Source organism: Cucurbita pepo, chromosome LG09 (assembly GCF_002806865.2).
Source record: "Cucurbita pepo subsp. pepo cultivar mu-cu-16 chromosome LG09, ASM280686v2, whole genome shotgun sequence".
Taxonomy (NCBI): Eukaryota; Viridiplantae; Streptophyta; class Magnoliopsida; order Cucurbitales; family Cucurbitaceae; genus Cucurbita; species Cucurbita pepo.
This window is the reverse complement of record NC_036646.1, coordinates 26,739-51,820: the sequence shown is the minus strand read 5'-3', so window position 1 is coordinate 51,820 and position 25,082 is coordinate 26,739. Positions and strand designations below refer to the sequence as shown.

Below are 25,082 nucleotides of genomic sequence, written 5' to 3'. Positions count from 1 at the left end.
GGGGGGGGCGATGCTTGGTAAACAGACAGAGAGGCGTAGAAGAAAGAGAGAAGGAAGGGGGGTGTGTGTACGTGGGCTGCTCAGAATCAGATCGTCGGATTGCGGTGGAGATGAGAGTGGCACAGCATCCCAGAAATGACCGATGAGATGAAATTCCGTCTTCCTCTTCCCCTCCCCTTTTCCCCTCGCCCTCAACATATTTCAGGGACACCCAACCAAACTTTTCAAAATTCCTAAAATGCCCATATCCATGCCCTTTCCCATCACCCATGCATGAATGAACCATCACCATGCATCATGCATTTCTTTCTGCATTTCTTTATTTCTTTATTTCTTTATTTCTTTATTTCTTTATTTCCTTATTTCTTTATATGCAAACCAATCATTATATCTTTATCACATTTAATTTTTCCTCTTATAAATGCAAATGCCATTCACCACCCACGCCCACATTTTGTTTTTACCATTTTTCATCATCATTTCCTTTTATTCATATATTACCTTAAATTCAACACTTTTGTGTATAATATATCTCTCTTCGATTATAAAAACTGTTTTCACAATGGTTATAAATCTTTTAATTTTCCATTTCTGTCAAATTAATATTTTACAACATCATGTATTACTATTGTTATTATTATTATTATAAGTAATGATAAATAAATTAAAAATTAATATAATGTTGTTTTAAAATATATATAATTTAAATTTGTTTGTTTTTATAAATTAAAATATTCATTTTTATCTACACCTAAATTAATGTTTTTTTTTTACAAAGGGAAGCTTGTCTGTCGCTAAGAAATTCAACTATTATTATTTTATGAATGAAATTCAATTATTCTTTCAATGTGTAATATTGGACAAAAAAAATATATATATAAAAATATTATTGTTTTGAGAAAAACGAGATTTGATTTGAAAATTTAAATATTGACTGTGGATAAAAATTGTGGTTTTNGCTCTTCTAGCAGGTTAACAGCACTACAAAATAAAAAAAAACACTTCAATGTTCAAAAACTCCAACACCCGACCCTACAAAACCATCATGTAGTCTTGAGGGTTTTTGTAGTACAGAAATCAAAGCGAGGTGCACGGCATTCAAAGTTTAGTAATAGTATAAATAACAGTTGGACATCTTTCAAATCATCCAAGATCCCCACATACCCTTCGATTCATATGCCCTTCGTTGTTGACAGAATTAGCTTGCAATAGAAAGTCGTTAGTATACCCAAGCCCACCAGCGCCGAAGTAACCAGACAAATTTTTACCAAGCGAAGGAGGGATAAATTCCTCAGCCATGGGATTCAATTTGGATAGTAAGTCCTCCAGATCGCTCATGTCCCTCTTAAAGTTTTCTCCTCCATCCGCTCCATTTATCACTCCGTTAGGCCTCTGATTCATCCCATACCCGGCAGCAGACTTCACCATCAGCGTCTGGGCATTAGCTTCAAACCCGTTGAGCATCTGAGGCATTTGAGGCTTGAAATTGGCTGAAGGAAGTGAAAAGGAAGCAGCGGTAGCTGCTCTCTCCTGAAGCTGTGCCTTCATCTGTACATCGTGATCATTGCCGTTGGAATGAAAGTCGGGTTCTCCATTCATGGGGACCGTAGAATCGCTGTTGGGCTTCTGAGTCTCAACATCGTTGGGGTCATTAGAATCGGAGGAAACCATGGTATTTTCCAAAGTTTGACTTGGAGAACCGATTTTGGGTCCAACATTCTCAGGAACCGCCATGATAAGAGAAAGAGTAGTGGTGAAAAGGTGGTTGTTTTGCAGTGTTATTCTGAAAATCAATTGAATCGTATGATCAGAAAGGAGAAAAACGAAAAAGCGGGGAAAGAAGTGGGGGATGGGTGTTACCTGAGGGGAGGGCAGGGGTTATGTATCTAACACATTTCCATTGGTAAAGGAGTGAAGGCAGCAGGAGATCGAAGTGAGGGAGAAGAAGCAGAATTGAAGAGGATCGAACAGAAAAGGAAAACCCCTGTGCGCGAATTAAGAAAAGGTAAGGGTGGTGTTGTTGCTATGAAAAAAACAAGAGAGAATGTTAATGGGTTGTTAGGGTGGGGGGTTTTTTTTTTTTTTTTTTTTTTTTTTTTTTTTTTTTTTTTTTTTTTTTTTTTTTTTGTTCAAATCTAAACCTACAAGGTTTAAAATGATTTCCTGTGAACCAAAACTGAAAATTCGTTTTTGGCGTTAAATGAGTCTAAAAATACGAGAGCCTATTGTTTAAATAAAGTTGATTTTTAAAAGATTTAAGATTTGGTTTGACCTAAATTATTTAAATTCTTTTTTTTTTTCTTATAAGTTGAGATTTCCTGAATTTTTGGGAGATTAAAAAAAAATAGACATAATTTCTCTTCAAAAATCAACCAAATTATTTGGCTACTTATTTTCTATTGTTTGTTAAACTTTAATTTTTGGAAAACTATGCTAGATGGAGCTATTTGTAGCATTTATGGTTTGATGATAATGTAAAATGACAATTAATTGTGTTTATTGTTCCAGTGAATTTTTATTTAATTGCTATAAATTAAATGAATATATTACTATTCACACATGTATGAAATTCCGCTAAAGAGAATTGAACATTTAGCCTTTGGTTATAGGGTACATGTCATTGTGTGTATGTTATATATCTCATTATTCATATGACCATCGTATTTAAAATGATGAAGGTTGCAATAATTTTTTTCGCATCTTTTAACTAATAAAAACTTGTTACACCATTTGGGGTTCTCCTTAACCATCCTGGCTTGATTGAACTTTAAGCCACGCTCTTAGCTTCTTTGATTTAGGTATTTAGATATGAATATTTTTCAACTTAATGAAAAAGAGGTTTGACATGGACTATATGATTTTTTATTTATTTTTAATAATTATGAGAAAAGGGTATCATGGTTATTTTGTTTGAAACTGAACCTAGATATTTTCTTCATTAGTGGATGTCATTTGCTAATTCTTATACATAAGAGACTTTGTGAAAATTGTTTCTAAAATCATCTTGATTTTGGCTAAATATACCTAAATGTCATTAAATTATTTTCAAATTGGTTTTAACCTTAAAAAAATGGTGTTTGCAAACATAGAAAAAATACCCAAATGTTGAAACTATTTACAAATTTGACAAAAATTAAATCAAACCCATGTAAAAACACCCTAATCTAATTATAATTTTGTGTTGATTAAGTGATAGGTTGTTGTTTAGTTGCATTATTTTATCTTTCGTTATTGTTGTTTAATCAAGATAATGTGATGCATTGTCGTAGTTTAAATAGGCTATGATTACAAGTGAAGTTTATTTACTGCAAAAGCATATCCTTTCATCACACTTATAATTATGGTTAATTATGTGACGTTGCTTTAGTTGTAGAAGTGGAAGATGATTAACTAGTTTAAACGAAAGAGGGTAAAGATTTAAGATAGTAGAAAATTAAGAGCCTAGTAAAACTAGTTGAGCTCGACTTTACAATAACAAATTTTAATAAATTATTATAGAAAAGAATTTTTAGAACTTTTAATGGATTCAATTGTTTTAGAAAATATATATAATCATTATAATTATTTTAATTAAATATGTGCGGAATTTTGAATTTTTGTGTAAAAAATGAAAGGCAAATATTAAATCTTCTATTCAAAGGGTGACGTGTAATTTTGTAGGTACTAGGAGTGGGGTCCGCAACTGTGGCATCCGAGAAGCTTCTAGTGGAGGCAAAGTATATTCACAAAAATTCAACTTCAATTATGTTTTCAGTCCACGTGTTTTTATTATCATGTTAATTTAGTAGTTGACCTTTTACATCTTTATTTTCATTTTATATTTCACAAAAATCAAACTTCATTTAATAAATCAAAACTCTAATTTTTCCAGTTTATTAAAACTCTTAAACGTTTATATTACCTTATCTAAAAGCAATAATTATATTAGAATCTACCACAATTTCAAATTATACAAAATATAAATGGAGGCAGCGGCTCATCCATCATCGTAAAATTATCCAAAGTCATCATATTTGATGATACCAACTAAGACATTTCAATCCTACAATATGCACTTTAAGAATGATGTGAAAAAAATGTTGAAACTCGGTTCTTCTTTAATTATAGCTTTAATTTGTATTAAGTAATATGAACAACATTTTTTTCCATCTTCGTTGAAGTACATATTACATGATTGAGGTACTTTGACTTATATCATCAATTTTCGTTAGGAGATACTCCATAGTTTATAAAATGCGCCTCCCCACCATTGCCACATGGACTTAGTTTGGAAAGAGATGTGGAACCATGGTCAATTATACGATGTTGCGTGGTGCAAAACCAATACTTAATTTGTATTGAATTATATAGAAAAGTACTAAATTTTAATGTTATTTAACGTACCATGGGGAGTGGGACACAAATTTCTAATAATAGAAATTGAATCTATAATTTAAAAAAAAAAATGGGAATAATATAAAAATGAAAGATGTGGGGGTAGATCGGGAAGAAAAAATGAATGTACTATAAATAAATTTTTGTGGAGGTTATTAAAACTTGGGGACAAGACAATGATGAGTTAGGGTGCACATGTTTGTTACTGGGATTTGTTTATTAGGAAACGTCGAAAGATGATTAGTTTGGTTCTTCTTTCATTTTGTCTCCACTCATTGCATTTTGGCATCTTTTTTTAATTCCCCCTAAATTCTTTTTATATTTTATTTTCCTTTTTTATTAGTCAATATGGAGGACAAATATCTCGTATTTTTTTTTGTCATTCATAATATTATATGTCCGAAAAATAATTTAGTTGAATACTCTTTTTATTTCAAAAACCTTGAGCTTGAATTGTGACTTAATCGTGATTTCTCCAAAATCGACAAATAAACATTAATCGTGATTATATATATTAGATGATTGATATAATAAAAATTGAAGATATTAGCGTGATTAATTATGGAAGATATTAGCGTTTAGGCATAATTAATTAAAAATGGAAGGTGATATCTAATTTGTGGAGGCTGTTATGTGAGTTTTGCATTAAGGATTGATGTGGGGACGGAGAGCGAAGGTTGTGGCATTGGTTTAGGCAGGCAGGGCTCCACCCTCCGCCCTCCACTCCAGTTTTGCTCAAAATGGCTAAGCAGAGCTCATATTTTGTGGAAAAGGATTCCACAAAATTAATTACTCCCCAACCCCAATTAATACCTTATTTCTTATGTATAATGTAATAATGTAGCTCCATCCCCAAACACCCTTTTACTAATTTCTATAATTTACTTATTTAAGAAAATTTATAACTCAAAAACAATTCAAAATATACAAACGGCCCAATAGATTTTCGTTGGTCCACTGAAGCCCAAGCCAGTCAGATGAACGCGGTCCGATATCGATGGAGCATCAAAAACCCTATTTCTCCTTCCCCCCGATATATAGCATAGTTTAGTGAAAGGTGTGGCGATCGCCGTACGCGCATTTGGCTTCTAAGTAGTACTCTCACGGTATGTCGCTCCTCCAAGATCTCCGTTTATTGATCTTGCGCTTCTCACTCAATCGTTTCCGATTGCCTTCTTTCTCACCTCTGCTTCTCTAATTTATAGGTCCTCATTGCATATCAAGCGCTACGCTAACCATGTCTACCAGTGAGCTTGCTTGCGCCTACGCCGCCCTGGCTCTTCACGATGATGGAATTGCAATCACTGTACCAACCACTTTCTTTATCTCTCTCTCTCATTTTTTTATTTTTTTTTTTTGAATGCTCGATGCGTGATTAGTCCGAGTTTTTATTTATTTATTTTTTTTTTGTATCTAGGCGGACAAGATTGCAGCCGTAGTAGCAGCTGCAGGTCTCTGTGTGGAATCCTACTGGCCTAGCCTGTTTGCGAAGTTGGCGGAGAAGAGGGATATTGGGGACCTTCTTCTGAACGTTGGCTGTGGTGGCGGCGCTGCGGCTGCTGTGTCTGTAGCTGCTCCTGCTGGTGGTGCTGCGTCTGCTGCCGCTCCTGCCGTTGAGGAAAAGAAGGTATGCTGATGAATCTTTTTTCTACTCTTTCTTACAATTTAGCTATATCTTTGATAAGTTTCTTTCATACGTTTACAACATACGATCATTTCAACTGTTCATGGACTCTCTCGGATGTAATAATTATGTAGGGAACCTTCCATAGACGCGTTTATAAACTCCGGTTATCAGTATTAACCCGTTAATCAAATATGCTGCTTTACCTTTGGTAGCTCTAACTGACCCACGTTTTGTATGTTGGTATGACTAATACTAGTTTGTCATGACAATACAATGGTCAAATTATGCTAATAAAAGTGTTTACCTTTTCATAATTAACCCATTAGATGATCATAGCTATCCCTCGTTGAACTTGTATTGACAGCATAATTTGTACCTAGCAAATTTTAATGACCATCGTCATTGACATGGTAGTCGCCTGGAATGAATCTTATCTGTCTTTCCCCTTTCGATATTTGTTCATTCTTAAGCGTATTGTGCAGGAGGAGCCAAAGGAAGAGAGTGATGACGACATGGGATTCAGCTTATTCGATTAGAAGGCCCTTTTGTTGCGTTGTTGCATTGCATTAGGACGTTTTTGGGTGGTAGCCTTATTGGATTTATCTTTATTTTTCTCTGTTCAATCGTCTCAAGTTTTTTAGTAGTGAGTTTGTAGTTCTCTTTTTCATTTAATTTACAATGGTAATTGGTCTTTTCAACTTCTGTTTGATTACTAAAACAATGAAATGAGATGAAAGCCAACCCGTACTTCTTGGATTGATAATTAACTAGGCATTGTAACTCTTGGACGTGGGTGAGTAAAACAATCTTAAACATTTGTAGTTTGCTCGGGACAAATGGTGGTGAATCGATTATTGATATATTTTTTTTTTTGCCTAGCAATAATGATAGTTAGTCAAATGTGTGCCTATCGTGAAGAAATTTTAGATTAAACAATTGTTGTAAAGATGTTTGAAATTTAATTCCGAAGTTTGATCATGTGATACTACTGTAAATGAAGAAAAAACACAGAAGTAACTAAGTAGTAGAAGAGGATGATTTTGCCATAAGGGTTGAAGGAGAAAGCCACAAGGGTTGAAGGAGAAAGGTTGGAGAAAGACGATTAAAATGAGCAAAATAACATGAAGGAACACACCTTCATTATTGTAAAGGCTATTGGAATATAAAAATTGATTGTTAGGAAAAAGGTTTGCATTGATACTAACTTGAAACAAAGTGATTTATGATTGGTTGATATCATACTTGATATGCGAAAGTTAAACATAGGTCTTTCCTTTCCTTTGAGGCAAAACTTAAAAGTTAAAGTAGAGTAGATGGAGGTTGATGAGGTACGAGGCATGCATGTGAGTTGAGAGGTAGATTGAGGGTTGACGAAGGTTAAGGACATACAACTGGGGTAGACCTAATTGGTCCTTTTGTGCGGAAATTGAGGTGTGGAAACTACGTGTGTGGGAAAGTTTTAGAGATGGGAAGGGTGCAATGAATCTTCATTATAAGAATTTGGTGAATAAGAGTGGAGGGAATGAAGGTCATCAATGATGGAGATGGTGGAGGGAATGAGAGTGGTTCCCTCAGATTCCATGCCATCCTCTTCCCAACTACTTGCCCATCTAACCCTCCTTCCTTCTAACTTCCTCTCTCTCCCCCTTCATTCTTCTTCTCTACCTCTAACATCACCCTATTAACTTTACTTTCTAACCAGTAGAAAAGAAGCAGAGAGGTGTTCCTACTTTCATAGTTTATTAATAAATAAATAAATAAATAAATTATATATGCGTCAGATTAAGTTGTACTAAATCCTTTATTTTTTATTGTATCATACTTTGTTTTGTTTGAATTAGAAGGATTATCATTACACAAAAGGATCTATAACCGAAATAATTACTTACTAAACAAAAAAAAAATCTTAAAAAAGAAAAAAAAAAGTTGAATTTAACATGTAATATTCAATGATATTTCTTCCACTCCACACACTTGGAATTCAAAACCCGTTTTTATTTGTTCAAGTATTGATGGGGAACAAGGATATTTCAATTAAAAAAAGAGAAGAAAAAAAGCAATTATTAGCTGAAGATTCGTTTTTTTTTTTAAAATTTGAGTGTGCCTTTTCTTATCTGTTTGTGTTATGAATTAGTAAAGAGAGGATTGGCGACCTGAATTATGAATTGGGGCGGAAAATCTGGACAACGACCATTGACTCCTAGAGTACAAGTGGGGTCCACTCTAATCATGGGACTATTTATTTATTTAAATTTCTCAAATCGCAGCCATTCAAAATTAACCTTATTTTTAATATCTTGCTTTTGACGTCATCATGTCAGCGGCGATGTCGTAAGCAGCCTTATCATCCAATGGCCAAGAGTTCATCGCGCTATCTTCGATGTATTATCTAATACTTTTCTTTTTCATTTTGGTTTATCCTTCCCACGTTGTAAAATTGATTCTTTTGCCCAAATAATGAACTTATGGCCACAAAAGATGTTATTGACTGATTTGAAAACCAAAAGGCAGAAAGGCAGAGGAGGAAGGTTATGTGTGGAGTTTGAAACTAAAGAGTCTTGAGAAATTCCATGATGTATGTGTTGAAAGCACAAGAGTGGACCTTGAAGCCTTGAAATCCAGCAGCCTTGGCCAAGGCGTGGAACTCCTGCTCGGTCCTTTCTTTGCCTCCAGGGTTGTGAGCCAGCATTATGACATCGATGTGAATCACTCCCTTGGTGGCAAGGCTGCTGTCTGGTGCAACCGGAAGAATGCATTCCGCCACAATCACCTTCCCATGCTCCGGCAGAGAATCGTGGCAATTTTTCAACAATTTCAGGCAGTGCTGGTCGCTCCAATCGTGACAGATCCACTGCAAACCCCACATTACATCAGACCAAATACATACATGCAATACAGAGTCGGTATAGGTATGGGTGTAGGTGTTCTAAATTCAGTTACTTTACCTTCATGAAAATAGCATCCCCCTTGGGCACGCTCACAAACATGTCGCCCCCAACATGTTGGACGCCTGCAGCAGCCATTTCAATGAAGAAGCAATTGAGAATTCGGATGCATATTTATTAAATTCCCAGTTCCGAAACAGAGGTTACCTGGGTAGGCAAGGGCGTCCTGAATGACATGAGGGAGGTCGAAGTTGATGCCCCTAATAGAAGGGTACTTGGAGACTATCATGTTGAGAACAGCTCCGGTCCCACCGCCCACATCCACCACTGAATTAAGGCCTTCGAAGCCTTTGTAGGTCTCTAGAATCTTCTTCATGGTAATGGTGGAATGGTCGGACATTCCCCTGTTGAACACCCTGTTGAATCTCGGATCTGTTCCATGATATTCGAACGCCGTCATTCCGTATGCTTTGTTGAATGGAATCCCTCCTTCCAGTACCGTATCTTTCAAATGGTACCTTCATTCCCAAAACATACAAATAAAGTCATGGTTCCTTAAATAAAATTATTAAAATTATTCCCAAAACATTTTGGACCAGAGTAGCAGAGGAGCTAAGCTCTGATCTGACTTCTCACATCTAAGTGTCTAAAAAGAGTTAATTTAAATAACATTTTTCTTTTGTTGTTGTTGTTGTTGTATTATAATTAACACTGATTCTATTAATGACAAATACGTTTTTAAATTATTAATTATGCATACACTTGGTTAGATTTATTATTTGTAATTTGAATCTGAAGCAGAGGAAGGATGGAAAGGAGGGTAATTACCAGCTCTCCATGAGGACCTTGTCCTGGTTCATGAGACACAGGGGAGCGATGGAGACGCCGTCTTGATTCTTGACCAAGAACTTGGCTACAGGGGCGAGGCCGTAGAGCCTCTGGAGTGAGCCATCGGGGAGAGTATTGAGGGAGTAAGTGAGGATGGAGTAGGAAGCCAGCAACCGGAGCATGCGGTCCAGAACCACACCCGCCTCAGGGTTTGGGGTTTTGGCCCCGGAGAAGGAGAGGTGAGAGGCTATTTGTGAGGGGGACAACAAAGCCCCCTCCCCTGCCGCCGCAATGATCTCCAGCACGTCTAGCTCGATGGCGGCCTTCAGCACCATTGGAAGAACCGAAGCGCTCGCCAACTGCATAGCGAACAGCTGTGCTTCTTCATCGCTCACTTGGGTGGTGGGGGTGATCTGGACCTCACAACCTTGCCCCGAGGACCCCATTCTTTTCTATTTCTTTCTCCCTGGACTTTGGTTTGCTTAAAGAATGGTATGCAATTACAACCCATACATTCCCGTGGTGAGTGTTGGTTTTATAGTGACTTCAACTTTCTTTCACATCCTCCACCAACCGCACTCACGCCCCTCCCTCACCTTACTCACCTCACTCACTTACACTTGTCTTGTTTTGGTTGGAGCCATCCCAATACAGATACCAAATATCAAACGGGGTTGGTAAATGGGTCCACTGCAGTTGACCTCCAATCTTTTTGAGCTGCCTTCTAATTTTCATATCTATCTTTCATTTCTTCATTTTTCTCTTCAATTACACAATTCCACCAAACTTTACCCCACTTCGAATTGAAACCCAAACTTTATTGGTCATTCCACACGCTTCCCACCTTTTCACCCACTTATCTTGTTGCACAATAAACTTCATTGCAACACGGTAAGGTGTCAACCAAACATATCGCAACAATCAAACAATCAAAATACAAACAAAAGAAAATATCATTTTCAAAGGAAGATCCTTTACACGCTCGTTCACGCTATGACACACGAATATAACACTGGTTAGCTTGCTTAGGCCTAAGGGTTCAGAGGTGTTAGAGAGCCCACACCATGCCTCCCCTATAGTACATTTTGAGGCATTTTCAATCCTTCTCGAGTAGACATCATTTTAGCGAGTAGATAGACGGTCTCGTGCATAGTCCATCGAGTATTCGTTCAAATTTGATGAGCTTTTATCTTTTTATATCGACAGACCTAATTCTCGAGCCACGTGCTGAAACTCATATCGAAACTCCGACTTCTGAGGTTATGGCACGGGACCCTACCTAGTCCTCTTTGAGCTTGTCTGCGACACTCGTGTCGCCTCGTTCTCTCGAGCTTTGTGTATACCTCAATTTAGCTTCAATGCACACTCTTAGTGTGTCGGATGATGCAAATGGTCATTTTGAAAAAAATGGTAGTGTAGAGTAGATGGGGAGATGGTCGTTTGAGAGGTGAGTGAACGAGAATTAGTGAGCTTATTTTATATAGTTTAACTCCATCAATCAGTGGTTGGTGTGTGTGACTACATTTTGCTCTTAGGTTTGGTACGGTGGGCTGGTTGTTTACCATCCTCACCTAATCAGCGTACCTGTATCTGCAAAAACAAATCCTCACCTAATTAGAGTTTGTCCAATCTTCTTCTTTGTTAAATTTCCTGATCTTCTTTATTAAAGAATAGAACTCCACTTCATTTTTCTCAAAATATAAAGGCAGAAGAACAAAGTAATTACAAACAAGATATCTATTATGAACAAACAAGAGATCTATTATGATCGATGGTAGTTAAGTATGGCAGAGAATCTGAGTGAGTTAAACAGTCTCACCAGAAGTTGATTCAACAGAAATAAAAACGTTATGATACACTGAGAGAAGGATCATTAGAACTCTATACACATTCAATCGCACCAGAGAACATGTTCCCAGTCTGATGAGGACCCATTAGAACAACCAGCAGGAAGCTTGCCCTCAAAATGGCTTCTACTATCCTTCCCAGCTTCAGGCCGCAAGAAAGGTTCCATTTTTACTTTGTTTTCAACAGATGTCCAATACTCCTGTAAGTTTTCCCCTGCAGGAGTTGGCCTTATGTTGTTTCCCCGACTCCTTAGGACATCTAGTCTGCCCATTACTGAACCATCTAAATCATCAACTTCATTTTTGTTATCTGCAACGGGATGATGTATCATCGAGATGGCACCTTCAAGTGCCGCCTTCTCAATTTCACTGCAACGGGAACTTGTAACTTTCTGCACCTTTCCCGCATTCAAAGAACTTACGCGCTCGTCTCGAGATTTCAGAATTTGAAATCTCGACATAACATCGTCTATATGACTGGTCCTGGTCAAGATGGGGGAAGTCGACCGAGGAGCTGGCCCAGAATCATTCCCCTTGACCTTTGAAGAGGGGAAGGAAGAATCCATGTCTTTCATATGTGGGCCTGCAGTTTGTTCCTTCTCCAGTGCGGATTTTTCAACCATGCCTTGTTTAACTGAAACCTCAAAATCAGATAGTGTTCCCGAATTTTCGGCATCCCTAAGCTTTGCTTCATCGTCTCGGTGTTTGAGAATATTGAATCTAGTAATCACGTCATCTGATGCATGACTTCTGACACTCACAGTAGGGGAAGTTTGGACGGAAACAAATGAGGTAGAACCAACTTTAGTCTTAGATGCCACTTCCGCAATGGTGTTTGAACCAGGAGATGCACCAGAAACGAATAGTTGGTTGTGATTTTTGGCATGTTCTAAGACATAAAAATTAGGCTCATAAATAAATAAATCTAAGGAGAACATTGACTCAACACACCAAACTAAATACAATATGATTAAAACTTACCTTTCACTTTTGGTGATTCATGTTTCTCCATTTCTGACTTTGCACTATTAAAACGAGCTCTTAAATTGGAGGCACATAACGCAGCTTCTGCTTGAAGCCATAGATTCTTGTACAAGAGAGTTTGAGGATGTTCTTCATCGTCATGAAAATTCTCACTCAGAACCTTCTTAAGAGCCTAAAATATGACAACGGCATAAGCTGATAAGTGATCATTCATTATATGTTCCACTCAACAGATGAAAAGGTGTAACTTCTTTTCCTAATAGATACCTTGGTCATGCTATCTTCTTTCATCGAGTCAATCCCATTCCTAAGATGATGAGAGCCAGCAGCTTCTTTGTCTTTCTTGACAGATAATATGTGTCGATTCGTTTCCTCGACACCATTTCGATCATTTGATAGACACTCCAAATTTTCACCTTCAATCTTTGTCATCTGGGACTGGGACTTGAGCACTCCCAAATCCTGGAAATGCTGACGAACAAATATATTACATAATCACAGGAATTACAATTTGCATTCTCACAATGCAGTGAGAACTTCTAAGCCTCGAGTAGATTTGAGTAGAATTAACATACCGCATGAAGCTGATGAAACTGCTCAAGGCTTTGTGAAGTCCTTTGCTCAGGTGAGAGAGAACCTTGTGATCCAACGCTATTTATACACACATCAAGGTTATTCATCACAGTCTCGAGGGACATGACGTCTTTTTGGTGTAATGCATCCAAACCATTTGAACAATGTGCAAGGAGCAACTCTGATAGACTATGCAATGTATCAACCAAAATCCTGATATCAACTTTTGAAGTTGATTCTCCATGAAATGCCTTCACCAGCTCAGAAGGCAAATTCTGGACATGTTCTGCAGCATCAAACGACAAATGATTTAAACCATTTCCAGAAGAGTTGTCGCTATTTAATCTTGCATCTGCATGCTTTTCCGTACAACTTGTACGTCCAATCCTTTTTCCAGACACTAAATTATGCTTATATTTATTTTGTGGTATGGAACAGGAAGAATAGAAGTCACCACCATCTTCAAATGTTTCATAGACGCTACTGGTAGCTGGATGGAAGCAACCCATTTTTGAACAAAATTCTCCTGCTTTCACAGAATTGCTACTTTTCTGTTCTGCAGGCACAATAACTGAAGGCATCTTTGGAGAAGACGTTGCACCTTTTTCCAGAATGCTGCCTATCGTGCTTTCATTTGGTTCATGAACTATGACTTTCACAGTATCCTCAGCAGTAGACGGGGGTACTTGAGACAATGACAGATTCACACTGTTGTAAACTTCCAACATCTTCGTACGACTCGGTGTAACAATCTCAAATGCTTGAAAAGGAGAAATCTGATTAATTGGAACTCCTTTCCAGCAAGGTGAGTCTACTGCTGCAAGGTTGTACTGATCAAAACTTTCAGAGGAACTCTCAGTTGTTGTGGCAGTTTCAATTCCTTTAGGGTCCAAACTAAAATGAGGACTGGCATCGGGAATATGAAGTCTCATTCCAGCCTTCAATCTACGATCTGGCGAATCCTTAGCAGAATGTATATTGTTTCGCAAGTCATGAATTTTGGTTGATGAGGGCTCAGTAATTACGGGATCGTTTTTATCTATACATGTATCATAATTCTCTGCACTGACGAATTCCTTGCTCTCAGAGTTAACTGGAAGAAGCTCCTTTAGATTGGAAAGGTTGTTACCACCTTGTTTTGCTTCATAGCCATAATCTGAAACATGACATGAGCCGACATTCCAGGCAAAAGAATCAGTGCTGACAACAGATGGTCTGATGGAAAAAGTAGCGGGAGAATTGACAATTGATGTAGTCACGTTCAGTCTAGAATCTTGCTCTCTCGAGATTTCCAGATATGGAGGCTTTTTCAGAAATGGAGAGTTTTGAGAACTTGAGGCTGGATTGGAAGGTGGTGTCCTAGTCTTAGGATGACATCCTGGAAATGCAGAATGAGCATCCATGTTAGAAATTCTCTCAATGTTAAGGTTTCGCTCCGAAAACAATTCCTCATTTGGATATTCTCTTACAAAGTCGTTGCATTTATTCAGATCAAGCACATCAACAGAATGTGAAGCCTCTTTAGTTGATCTCTCAGAAGCTGAAGATCCGCGAGAGAAGTCGGTGCACGGGGGCCCTTTGAATTTAACAACGTGCGAGTTTGATAGCCAATCATAACTTGGTTGATCAACAATGGCCGTAGGACCAGCTTTGTTAGATGAAGTTGCGGCATAAGAAGGATAATAGGGTTTTGGTTTGCCCATACTAGTTGTTACTCCATCAGAGGATCCGTGGTATGAGGAGAGGTCAGTTGAAGTGATTGTAAGACGACCCAAAAGAGGTCCATGGTTATGAGAAGGGTCCATCATAGCCTGCGACCTGGGGTATCCAGAGCCAGTAGAGAAGGGTAACCAATCGAAGTCATGGGCTGAGGTTTTGGAGGTGGAAGGGAGCCAATTGTGTTGCAAAGGGTTGAGGGGAACCCCAACCCCAACCCCAACCCCAAATTCAGGTTCAGGTTCAGGTTCAGTGATATCCACAAGTGGGGTTGATAAAGGTTTAGTAACCGAACGATCAAGAGTAAAGGGCGGCGCCAAAGGTGATAAATTGGAGAAAGATGATGAAGATCCTCCATTACCAACACCAAAAGGGGCAAAACCCATGTTCATATTGCAGGAGACAATGAAGGTAATGGATGAAATGGACAAGTTTTAAGAAAAAAAGCAATGAAAAGAGGGCAGAATAAGATTCAAGATTCGTAAGATATGCAGAATTAGAAAGAAGGGTATAAGGAAGAAGATTAACCAGAATAGTGAAGCGGAGCAGGAGGTGGTGCCGCAGTCGTCTCCTCTTCCACCTTGTGATGTAGAGAATAGGTACTTAATTCCCTTCTCCCATTCAGATTTGCATCTAACTCTCCGTCTTCCCACCCTTTTAACCCTTATTCCCACTGACAGTCTCTTTCTTTTCGCAATAATGATATTTTTCATTCTAATCAATTTTGGGTTTCTTGTTTCTTCCTTTTCCTAATAATGTATGCCATTTCACTCTTCTAAGCTTTTGTGTTTACACCACAAATCATAAATGATACCATTTTAATAAATATCCAAAAATTGGAATCATACCCTATAAAAATTCATTCACCTTTCACATATTCTACTAATAAATTCACAAATATTCATCAAAACTTTAATGGTATTAAAAAGAATGAATCAAACTCATTACTTTAACATTTTCAACTATAAAATTGATTTTTTTTTTTTTATCACAATTCAATTTTTTTCATTTCAATGATCTGTTTTGTCAAAGCTCAAAATCAAAGATGAGGCTTATTGAGTATGCAATGAAAGCATGTAAAAAAGAGATAAAGTAATGAAAAATTTAGCAATTAAGAAGAAGAATTCCAATATAAAAAAAAAAAACAATGGTCTAAGTAGTGTATGAATTTTATAAAAGAAGTTTGTGGGGGGTACAAAATGTATTATGTAGCTATACATGACATTGACTCTGAGATGTCCTGTGACACTCCTTTTGGGCTCCAGGAGTCTCGAACGCTCTCCTGCTTCGATTCGTGGCATCACTCACTTGGAAAGGAAGAATAGAAAGGGACGAGTATAAGAAAGTCCGTAATCAATCAAATTGGCTCTTTTTGCATTCTCATCTTGGTAAGTATCCACGACCTTATCTCTAGGTTCTAGGGAGTGCAGACTAGATTCCAACTCTTTCTTTTGTACAACTTAGGTAGCTTGCCCATCTTATGCGGTGAATGATCCGAGTCTTGCAATGAGACGCAACCTCATGAGTAAAATTGAGGGACAGTATGGCTGGATATGAATCAATATTGCTCTCTGAACATCATTCATGGAGGTTAGCCGACAATCCTCCCGCAGAACCATACTACCACTAAATTCGGGGGGCTGCGATCTCCTGTGTGTCGATTAGTGACTAGGTCATCCTACGTGGTCCCACGGTCCCCCGCTCAGGGATAGGTTTCTACGGCACGAAGGTCCTGTTTAGGAGACCCCTTAGCCATCACCACTAGGTCGAGGCACGAATCACATTACCCTGTCCAGATCAGCCTAGCTCGACGGTACGGTATCGGAGCAGAGAGGGAAGTGGAGGTTCTAGTGACACTATTCACACTGCTCAAGTCTGTTGAGCTACCTTGATTGTCTATAGTTACCGTGGCGTCCTACTAGCTTTTCTAGGGTGGATCTTGGTGGGTTAGACATGGATCCACTCATCTCTAGGATCATCGCGTAAGATTTCTGAAACCTGTCGTGGTCTGGAATATTGGAGTCTAGGCCCGCTAGTTACCCTTTCGCGTTCCTAAATGCACCGTCTCTTGGAGGTATCCTGTTCTAGGTCTTTCTCTGGCCTACTTAGTCTCAAGCGCCCTAATCTAGGCTCGTCGTTTCTTCCTATTCTCAACAAGAAAAACAACACAAGCAATCACACACTAGAGTTAACATGCCTCAGTTGATACAATATCAACAAGATTCCTTTCCTCACCGGGAGCGTAGATTTCACAAAATTTCTTTCCTCCTTTCATGTACCTACACTACCATAATCTCAGCCTAAAGTAAATTTCTTATTTTGTAGAATTAGAGTGTATCTTGGTTGTGGAAGAACAAATTGTTCCATAACCAAGATAACCGATAGTGATTGGTTAGGTGATAGTAGCCAAATTAGCACCAACGATAATTGAATTTAGAATAGCAGGGGCAATCAATCTGGTGATGTGAAGAAGAAGTAGAAGAAGAAGAAGAAGAAGAAGAAGAAGATGTAGAAATAAAGGATTAGTGGAAGTGTGTGGAGTAGTCATTCATGTTGAGATTGATGATTAGAGAATCCAAAGACCATGGAGTGAAAAGATAGATGGATACATATATTATGTACAAAAGTTAGGAAACAGTAGGAGCCCCAAAGATACGCAAGGAATATGATCTTGTAGTGGTGAAAACCTTCTTGCAGGCTAATTTGAAACTGAGGGAACGAAGCTTGTTAACACCAAAAGAAGGCCTTCTTGAGTTTAGACCTTCTTCTTCTGCTTGTGGATCATTATTATTATTATCATCATCATCAGTGTTCCAAAAACGAGCTGCTTTTCTCTTGCTTCTCACAGTGCTCAACACTTGGTTTTTGTTGCATATTCCCCACACCGTCACTTTCTGCTCGTCGTAATCTACGTTAACTGAATATATCCCTGCAATCATACCATGCATGTTGTTAGTGTGAGGTTTTGGAGAATATATAGATGGGTGTTGTACTAGAAATCAAAATAAGACCTTTGAGATGGGAGAGAGCCTTGTGGATTTTGTTGGCGCAACCATGAGAATAAAGGGGAACCATCATCTCCACCAGCTGAGGCTCCACATGAAATGGGGTGTGAGCCGGAACTATTTGCAAATTAGCCATGCACTCACTCAGATTAAGGTTGGTTTTTATAGGCCATATTGGAAAGGGTATTCCCCCATGGGAACGTTTTTGTTATCCGTTTCTTTTGAAGCCTTTTGTGCAGTGGGAAAGTGGTGGGTCAGCTTTAGTTCATATATATTAAGTAGGATGAGAGGCATGCATTATTCCATTGAAGTGAGTCGGAGGAGTGGAAATCAGCGTCACCCTCTGCCTTTATAATCAATCTTATTGCTTTCAATGGCCCATTTTCGTAACATGATTCATGCTTCAGAAGAAGGGCCCATCCACGTGAAAACCAATACCAATACCAATACCAATTACCAATACACATTAGTATTAAAGCGCAGTGAGTGACGAGGAGGGTTTGTTGTTTTCTTTGTTCCTAACTATATTTTAATTTTTAACAACTTCCAACACATTGTTCGCCTAATGCTCTACTCCCCAAACCCTTCTTTTCTCAAACAATTCCACCTATCATCAACTTCATTTTCACATCTACCATAATGGAATAATCAAAATTCAATTATATTCTTTTCCTAATACTTATATTTTATATCCCAATGGAAAACTAATCTCATGTTTGGGCATCACATGCCACGCCTGTTAAATTAATTATATGCAAAAAGAATATTAATTAAATCATGAATATGATGAACGACCACATGGAATCAGAGAATTGGATTATTAGATATGAATATAGAAATGAATATATTACAGAAGGCGTACACAAGGATAGGATATTATAATCTTGATAATGTATAGCAAGCATTTACTGGATGCAGCAAGCATTGGGATTCTCATCGCTGAATAGCTGAGGCGGTGGAGGAATTGGTTCGATAACGTACAGCGGCTGATACTGATAATTATGGTAAATCATCCTCTTCATGATTTCAGGGTCTACCTCATCCATAACAATCTTCTCGTCTCCGCCCTCCGCCGGCTTCGTTTCCACACTACTTGCCTTCGTCTCTTCTGCTGGTTCCCCTGGTTCCGCTGGTTCCGTCGGTTTTGGTTGTTCTTCCTCCTTGTTATTGTTCGTGTCTGTTCCTTGGGGTAGCGCGTCTTCTGTCTTTGTCTCTGGTGGTGGTGCCGCCGCCGCCGCCGCCTCATCTTCTTTCTTTTCCTCGGCTTTTGGTGGTTCTTCTTGAGGGGGCTTGTTTTCTTGCTGAGGAGGTTCCGGCTGTGGCACTATTCTGGCTTGCTTTTTGGTGCGTCTATACACGTACTCCACTAGCTTACTCCCATCCATGCTTCCTGTTACCACCACTTTTCCCGTGCTCAGTTCCGTCCATGCTGTTTGCACTCCTGGACAATTACAAATGAAATCCGCCCTCAATGAATCATAATTAATCCATGTCTGATCAGTTCTCAAAACTGGTTGAATCAATAGTACCTCTCATTTTGAGTATCTTTCTTTTGAGTTGCAGGGCACAGGCCTCGCAGTGCATGTTAACCTTCAATTCCACCACCGTCAATCCACCCACCTTCAATGAATTAAAATTTATAAACAAATTAAAGCATTGTGGTATGGTTGGAGCAGGTTAGGTGCGTAGGTGTGTGTGCTTATACCTGGGAGTTGACAAGTTGGGGGCCGGCGGGTTCGCCCTCAGCAGGTGGCAATGGGGACAACACTTTGGCTACTCTCTTGGTCTTCTTGGTGATTTTGGCGCAAACCGCATGTGGGTCTACTATTCCCTTGATGGTTAATTCATTTTTGGCCACATTAATGCTCACCCCTTCAACTCCTGCATCCATCCATCCATCCATCAGGAATCAGGACAAGGTTCACAAATAATTCCAAATGCAGTAGTAGGAAAGTGAATTGGAAAGAAGACCTGTTATTCTCATGAGGGACTTCTCAATTTTCTTAGCACACCCTGTGCAATGCAGATCCACAAACAACAGCACGGAAGGAGGACAAGGCTTGGGTTTCTCCACTTTCAGTTCTTCCTTCGTCTCTTCTACCTTTGCTTCTTCCTGCATGAACAAGTTATGTATGAGCGATTACTTTACTTTACTTTACTACTGCATTAATTACAATAAGTTATAAGATACTGACTGACCATCTTAACAGCTTCTCCACCCATCACCAGAAACGCGAAGAGGGAAAGAACAGAATGTTTGTGTTGTGTTGGTAGGGGAAGGACTGGAAGAGAGCAGAGCAGAGCAGGGCAGTGCAGATGAGTAAATGAGCGTAAGGAATTTATAATAAAAAAAAAAGAAAAAAGAAAAAAGAAAACAAGGATTGGAGAAGGAGGAGCGATTGAAAGAGTTGTAACTGCTAACAGCACCAAGTGGGGGTATTATGGCACACACATTAAGAAGAAGGGCTGCCCATGAAAGGTTCAAAAAGGGATACACAGAAATGAAGCAACTTTACAAGAGTTGAGATGCTTCAAAACGTGGGGATGCTGGAACTCAGTTCCTCCCCCCCTAATACATATTTTCTCAAAAGTGGATCTCACATGCCTTTTCACCCTTCTCTCTTTCTAATAACTCATTCTCTTTCTCTACGCCACGCCACGCCACGCCACACCAAGGCAACCAAAATTTCATGATCCATCAGTTTTTCCTTTTCCTTTTCCCACAAACCAAGTTCATAAAATTTAAGTAACCCAACTCACTGCACTGAAGATAATAGATAATATTCTTCAATGCAATCAAAAACTGCTTTGATAATTTTAAGTTGAAAAAAAAAATGAAAAAAGCTAATAGGGTAACCTGCCTTTTAGCTTATTAAGGAGGATAACACGTGGAAGTGAGTCAGCATGGGACATTTTTGGATGTTTGAGCCCCGAGCCCTCCCAATTCTTACTCCACACGCTCAACATCCTAATTAAATGAAACAATCCGCCGTCCATGCACATAAAATACATATTTTTCTCCCTTTAGTGAAAAAGTTGAATAAATTATAGTTCTTTCGTTCATATTCCTCTTCCTTCCCATCCAAGCAACAAGACTTCTTCTATAATTGATGATGCAAGGAAGGAAAGTGATGAAGATCAAATTGTACCACCAAGATACCATTCAAATTGATTGGATATCCAGGCTTCAAGTTGGCAATGACATATAAGATTGTGATTCCATCAAATGGGGTTATTTAAATAAATAAATGTTATTATTAAAGCAATGATCTTCAGAATAAAAGCAGGTAGCTAAATTTACACATAAAACACCTTAAAGAAAAGAGAGTGGAGAAGAGTGATGATGCTGTTTTATACAAAAACATGGGACTCCCGAGTCCTGGGGACGGTGCATAAAAACATACATTAGGCCCAAACTAAATATCCACATTGACCACATACATGCCTCTCACAATCCTAAGCTGCTACCCCATGAAGGGAAGGCCATAAAAAACTATGAAGGCTTAACGGAAGGGTGAGACAGGGTACCCACGCTGGTCGCGCTTACACCACTTCCAAATGCTAATAAAAATTATGGACAATACTACAACAACAACCCTAACTATAGAAACGTATGAAAGAACTGAAGGTGGCAGTGCCTTCGCCAATCTTCTTTTCCCAGTTACGAAACCAATCTTTGAGCTATAGCTTGCCACTGACTTTGAACTCGCTTCCTGGGAGGCTTTACCACTGCTCACCCCTGACTCAGCAGCCCCAGTCCTCATCTGGGGCTGTTTCACATCATCAAAACCATCATCACTCCCACATACCCCTCCAATACTCTTGTTTTCTGAAGCTTTTTTCTCCTGTGTGTCATGTCAATAACACCCGTTTATAACTTTACACCATGATATATATAGTTATAACTAACTTTTTATCGAGCGCTTACCTTGCTAGAGATTGATGGGGGGTCATCATCCCGCCTTCCACCACTCGCACTACACATTTTGCTAGAGCGTGAGGATGGCGCTGCAAGTATCCTTTGCAATCGTAGCCTTCTTGGCGCAGTCCCCTGTGATGCAGAAAACTCATTGTGTTGCTGCTGACTTCTTTGCCGGCGACTAATTCTCTGAATTCCAGCTGTAGCATCGGTACTTCCTTCTGCAGACAATTGATTGCATGATTCCGGAAGGCTCCCAGATGGATTAAAAAATTGACCTGCCAAGAACAATTAGCAAGATTATTTTAACAAGATATGTCATGGGCGCGTTGAGTACATTATTGTGAGAAGAGAGAGGCAGCAGCACCTTGTTCTGTTGGTGCAGTTTCCGTATGTTCAATAATAGGAATCTTCCTGTCTATATCCTCCAGACAAATTGAGCTTTCCAACTCTGACATAACCTGCTTCGAGACCAGAAATTAGTAATACAACGAAACGAATTCAAAGCAGAAACAGAAACCACCGGCTAAAAATGTAAGATTATGTTTAAAAAAGAAAAACTCGCAGGAAAAGTCCCACAAACCTTTGATTTTTTAGAATTTTCAGCCTCCACTTCGCCATAAAATCGGTAGTCCAAGCTAGCCATTGTATTATTCGGAATCTGGAAGTCTTCAAGAGCAAAATCATCCAAATTACAGTCGAAAGAGTCTATAAACTGATAGATATAATCTGACTCCTCTGTCCCACTCTGTAACTGCTGCACTGCATTTGCATTAGTGTCGAAGTTCAAGTAATTGCTATCGGAATAGTATATGCCAGATGATCCTAGCTCTGCTTGCAGCTGCGAGCGCAAGGGGGAAAACAGTTTGCTATCAAGTGGTTCATCCTCTGAAACACAGTAATTCTTCTTCTCATATGGATGAGGATCCATCTGCAATAAGAAATAGACATAGATGCATACAGTTCAGATTATGCTGAATTTCTTGTAATAAAAATGAAAAGGAAAAGGGAGCCTCTCACTTCAGCATTATATGAATCAAAACAAGAGATTTCAGCTGAACCATCAGGATGTTCGACTGTTTCAGATGCCACTTCATCAGAACTTTCAGCCCGCCCCGGCAATGATGGAGAAACTAAAGGAGGTATTGGCTCTGAATGGGAGTCTCCAGGTCCAGGAGATGAGTCAGCTGTGGTAGGGGATGAAATAGCAGCTTCAGCTTCATCGCCATTTGACCCTTCAATACTTTCATCCTGTTTCTTAAACAGACGACAGAGAACAAAGGCACTCTGAAACCAACAACCAAACAACATTTTAATTAGAATTGAAACAAGGGCATTCAAAGATTCAGGAGATAGATTTCACCTGAAAATCGATCATTTTGAATTAGCAAGTGTAAAGAAAAAATTTAGTTATGCAGAACAAGACCTCTCAAAGGAGTCTTGAAGTCTATACTCGAGTTACGAATTAGATACTATATCCACATATTTCTCGCTTAGAATTTCAGCATAAACATAAGATGGCGCAGAGAATAAAATAGAAGAAAATCATGATGCAGTGATAGAGATAAGTTTTAAATACTATTAAGTAGCATTATGTAGGTCTTAAAAGTCATCCATCCCAGTTTTGAATGCACGAAAGGAAAAGAGAAATCAAATCAAGCAACTGTATATGGATCGACAGAACTGTAGCATGAATTCAGCCCAGTAGCCAAAAGGAGGAATTAGAAGAGAATAAGACCTGTCCAGGGTTAGTGCCATCAAGTTCCTTAAGAGTGGCACGATACTCATGGACTACCCAATTGGTTCTCTTTCCCTTAGGAGCACGACCTTTGTAGAATACCAATGTCTTCTTCATTCCAATCAAGTTCGTTCCGGACTTGATTTTGCGATCCTTACCCGTTGCCTTCCAGTAGCCAGCATCGGTAGCTCTCTTCAAACGGTGCCCGTTGGGATACTTCCTGTCCTGTGGACAAAAGAAGAACCACTCGGGATCTTTTGTCTTTATTATCGATAGATCTGCACCGATCAAAATAGGCGGAAAAAATCAGTTGTTAGAAAAATCGAAGCTCGAAGGTGGATCATGATAGGTGATTAGTAAGAGGAAATCATGGAGTCGGGTGAAGCGATACGCAGATGGAATTGATTGAAGAAAGAAGGAATAAGTAGAAACTAAAAGTAAAGAATCAGAGAGGAGCGAAAATGGAATAAAATCAAATGATACTCGAGATGTCCGTAAAGAGCAGCAAGACAGAGATAGGTCGAAACATAGGGCGGAAAAAGAAAATAAATAAGAAGAGGAATAAAAGAAAAATTGGGGAAGCAAAGAGACAGCGTACCAGGAAGATCCCAGGGCTCCCATTTACAGACATCGATTTCGCGAATAACGCTGACTTCTTCGTGATTTCCATTGATCTTGGAGCGGAGGTAGAAGTTGATGAGTTCTTCATCGGTGGGTCTAAATCGGAAGCCCAGGGGGAGGGAACTGAGGGTTAAAACCGCCATCGTCGGTGAAAGCGAAGGGAAAGAAGATGATAAAGAAGAAACAGGGAAGGGAGGAAGAAGAAGAAGTAATCGGCCGTAGAGATTCTCTCTGTTTGTTTGTTTTAATAAAGAGTCAAAAACTGAGAGATGAAAGCAGAAGAAGAGAGACGAGAGTGCGATTTACTTTAGGGGAGAACGAAGAAGACGACAGTAAGTTTAATAGGAGGGCAAGGGCAATGAAGGGCAATGAAGGGCAGCTTTCCTTTTCTTTTTCTTTTCCTTTTTCTATTAACAAAATCAAAAACGCGTTTTGTGCCTTTCTCATGCCAGTTCTACCCCGGCGGTTCATCAAAATAACAACTCTGCCATTCACCAAGTTGGAAAAGTGGGAGTGAAATGTCGTACGCGAGCGAATCAAAGTTTGACACGTAATGTGAACGCAAGTCATTAAAGATTCGTCATTGTCCGGGTCCACTCTAAAGAAATTGCTCCGAACTTACTCATCCCCCCATTCCTTTTTCTTTTTTTTTTTTTTCAAATAATTCAAACATACTAACATTCAGACTAAATAATTACTTGGTCAAATTTCATTTTCTTTTCTTTCCTAAATAACTCTTAATTTTACCGTTTGAATTGAAGTATTGAAGCTATTTTTGTATTGGACGCGGATCCATGGGTTTACACGTTTCTTATATTTTCATTTTTTTTTTAATAATAGTATAAAACTTGGTTCTTCCATTTTTAAATAACTCATTTTACTCCATTTATATTCAATAAACTTTAAAATTAGTTACAATTTTTGTATCATACCAACAACTTTTAAGTTAGTAACAGAAATAGGTA

The 25,082-nt window shown here is 38.7% G+C and overlaps 7 protein-coding genes across 9 annotated transcripts in view; 1 reads left to right on the top strand and 6 right to left on the bottom strand.

The window, feature by feature from the left end:
• The window catches only part of LOC111801994 (polyadenylate-binding protein-interacting protein 10-like), a 6,591-nt gene extending 4,526 nt beyond the window's left edge, over positions 1-2,065 (bottom strand). The window contains exons 1-2 of the mRNA XM_023686255.1: positions 1,861-2,065; positions 1,165-1,783 (exon numbers count right to left, since the gene is read on the bottom strand). Coding sequence (XP_023542023.1) covers positions 1,165-1,734 — 570 coding nt within the window. The 5' untranslated portion in view covers positions 1,735-1,783; positions 1,861-2,065. The remainder of the gene's footprint in view (positions 1-1,164; positions 1,784-1,860) is intronic.
• A 3,275-nt stretch (positions 2,066-5,340) lies between these two features.
• Positions 5,341-6,816, top strand: LOC111801491 (60S acidic ribosomal protein P1-like). The gene is made up of 4 exons (XM_023685502.1): positions 5,341-5,480; positions 5,580-5,680; positions 5,792-6,001; positions 6,484-6,816. Exons 2-4 carry the CDS (start codon positions 5,612-5,614, stop codon positions 6,535-6,537), a joined length of 333 nt encoding a protein of 110 aa, XP_023541270.1. The 5' UTR covers positions 5,341-5,480; positions 5,580-5,611; the 3' UTR covers positions 6,538-6,816.
• A 1,568-nt stretch (positions 6,817-8,384) lies between these two features.
• Positions 8,385-10,233, bottom strand: LOC111802251 (caffeic acid 3-O-methyltransferase). Its single transcript, XM_023686550.1, has 4 exons — positions 9,715-10,233; positions 9,094-9,404; positions 8,947-9,011; positions 8,385-8,852 (listed from the first exon to the last, which is right to left on the bottom strand). Exons 1-4 carry the CDS (start codon positions 10,158-10,160, stop codon positions 8,550-8,552), a joined length of 1,125 nt encoding a protein of 374 aa, XP_023542318.1. The 5' UTR covers positions 10,161-10,233; the 3' UTR covers positions 8,385-8,549.
• A 1,203-nt stretch (positions 10,234-11,436) lies between these two features.
• LOC111801731 lies at positions 11,437-15,554 on the bottom strand. Of its 2 annotated transcripts, none has more exons than XM_023685853.1 (4): positions 13,121-15,554; positions 12,813-13,016; positions 12,543-12,717; positions 11,437-12,450 (listed from the first exon to the last, which is right to left on the bottom strand). In XM_023685853.1, exons 1-4 carry the CDS (start codon positions 15,224-15,226, stop codon positions 11,606-11,608), a joined length of 3,330 nt encoding a protein of 1,109 aa, XP_023541621.1. In that variant the 5' UTR covers positions 15,227-15,554; the 3' UTR covers positions 11,437-11,605. The 2 variants fall into 2 exon arrangements, with proteins under 2 accessions (XP_023541621.1, XP_023541622.1); XM_023685854.1 differs by having other exon boundaries at positions 12,813-13,007; positions 13,121-15,553.
• A 1,856-nt stretch (positions 15,555-17,410) lies between these two features.
• Positions 17,411-18,026, bottom strand: LOC111802695 (heavy metal-associated isoprenylated plant protein 36). The gene is made up of 2 exons (XM_023687154.1): positions 17,846-18,026; positions 17,411-17,763 (listed from the first exon to the last, which is right to left on the bottom strand). The coding sequence occupies exons 1-2, from the start codon at positions 17,973-17,975 to the stop codon at positions 17,462-17,464; spliced, it is 432 nt and encodes a 143-aa protein (XP_023542922.1). The 5' UTR covers positions 17,976-18,026; the 3' UTR covers positions 17,411-17,461.
• Positions 18,027-18,638: 612 nt separating this feature from the next.
• Positions 18,639-20,631, bottom strand: LOC111801761 (heavy metal-associated isoprenylated plant protein 9-like). 2 transcript variants are annotated; one of them, XM_023685906.1, is made up of 6 exons: positions 20,255-20,631; positions 20,039-20,121; positions 19,811-19,952; positions 19,545-19,720; positions 19,369-19,459; positions 18,639-19,280 (listed from the first exon to the last, which is right to left on the bottom strand). In XM_023685906.1, the coding sequence occupies exons 2-6, from the start codon at positions 20,060-20,062 to the stop codon at positions 18,745-18,747; spliced, it is 969 nt and encodes a 322-aa protein (XP_023541674.1). In that variant the 5' UTR covers positions 20,063-20,121; positions 20,255-20,631; the 3' UTR covers positions 18,639-18,744. The 2 variants fall into 2 exon arrangements, with proteins under 2 accessions (XP_023541674.1, XP_023541673.1); XM_023685905.1 differs by having other exon boundaries at positions 20,039-20,631.
• A 479-nt stretch (positions 20,632-21,110) lies between these two features.
• Positions 21,111-24,481, bottom strand: LOC111801760 (NAC domain-containing protein 91-like). The gene is made up of 7 exons (XM_023685904.1): positions 24,095-24,481; positions 23,497-23,774; positions 22,779-23,045; positions 22,342-22,689; positions 22,126-22,219; positions 21,768-22,036; positions 21,111-21,684 (listed from the first exon to the last, which is right to left on the bottom strand). Exons 1-7 carry the CDS (start codon positions 24,258-24,260, stop codon positions 21,343-21,345), a joined length of 1,764 nt encoding a protein of 587 aa, XP_023541672.1. The 5' UTR covers positions 24,261-24,481; the 3' UTR covers positions 21,111-21,342.
• Between the last annotated feature and the right edge of the window lie 601 nt (positions 24,482-25,082).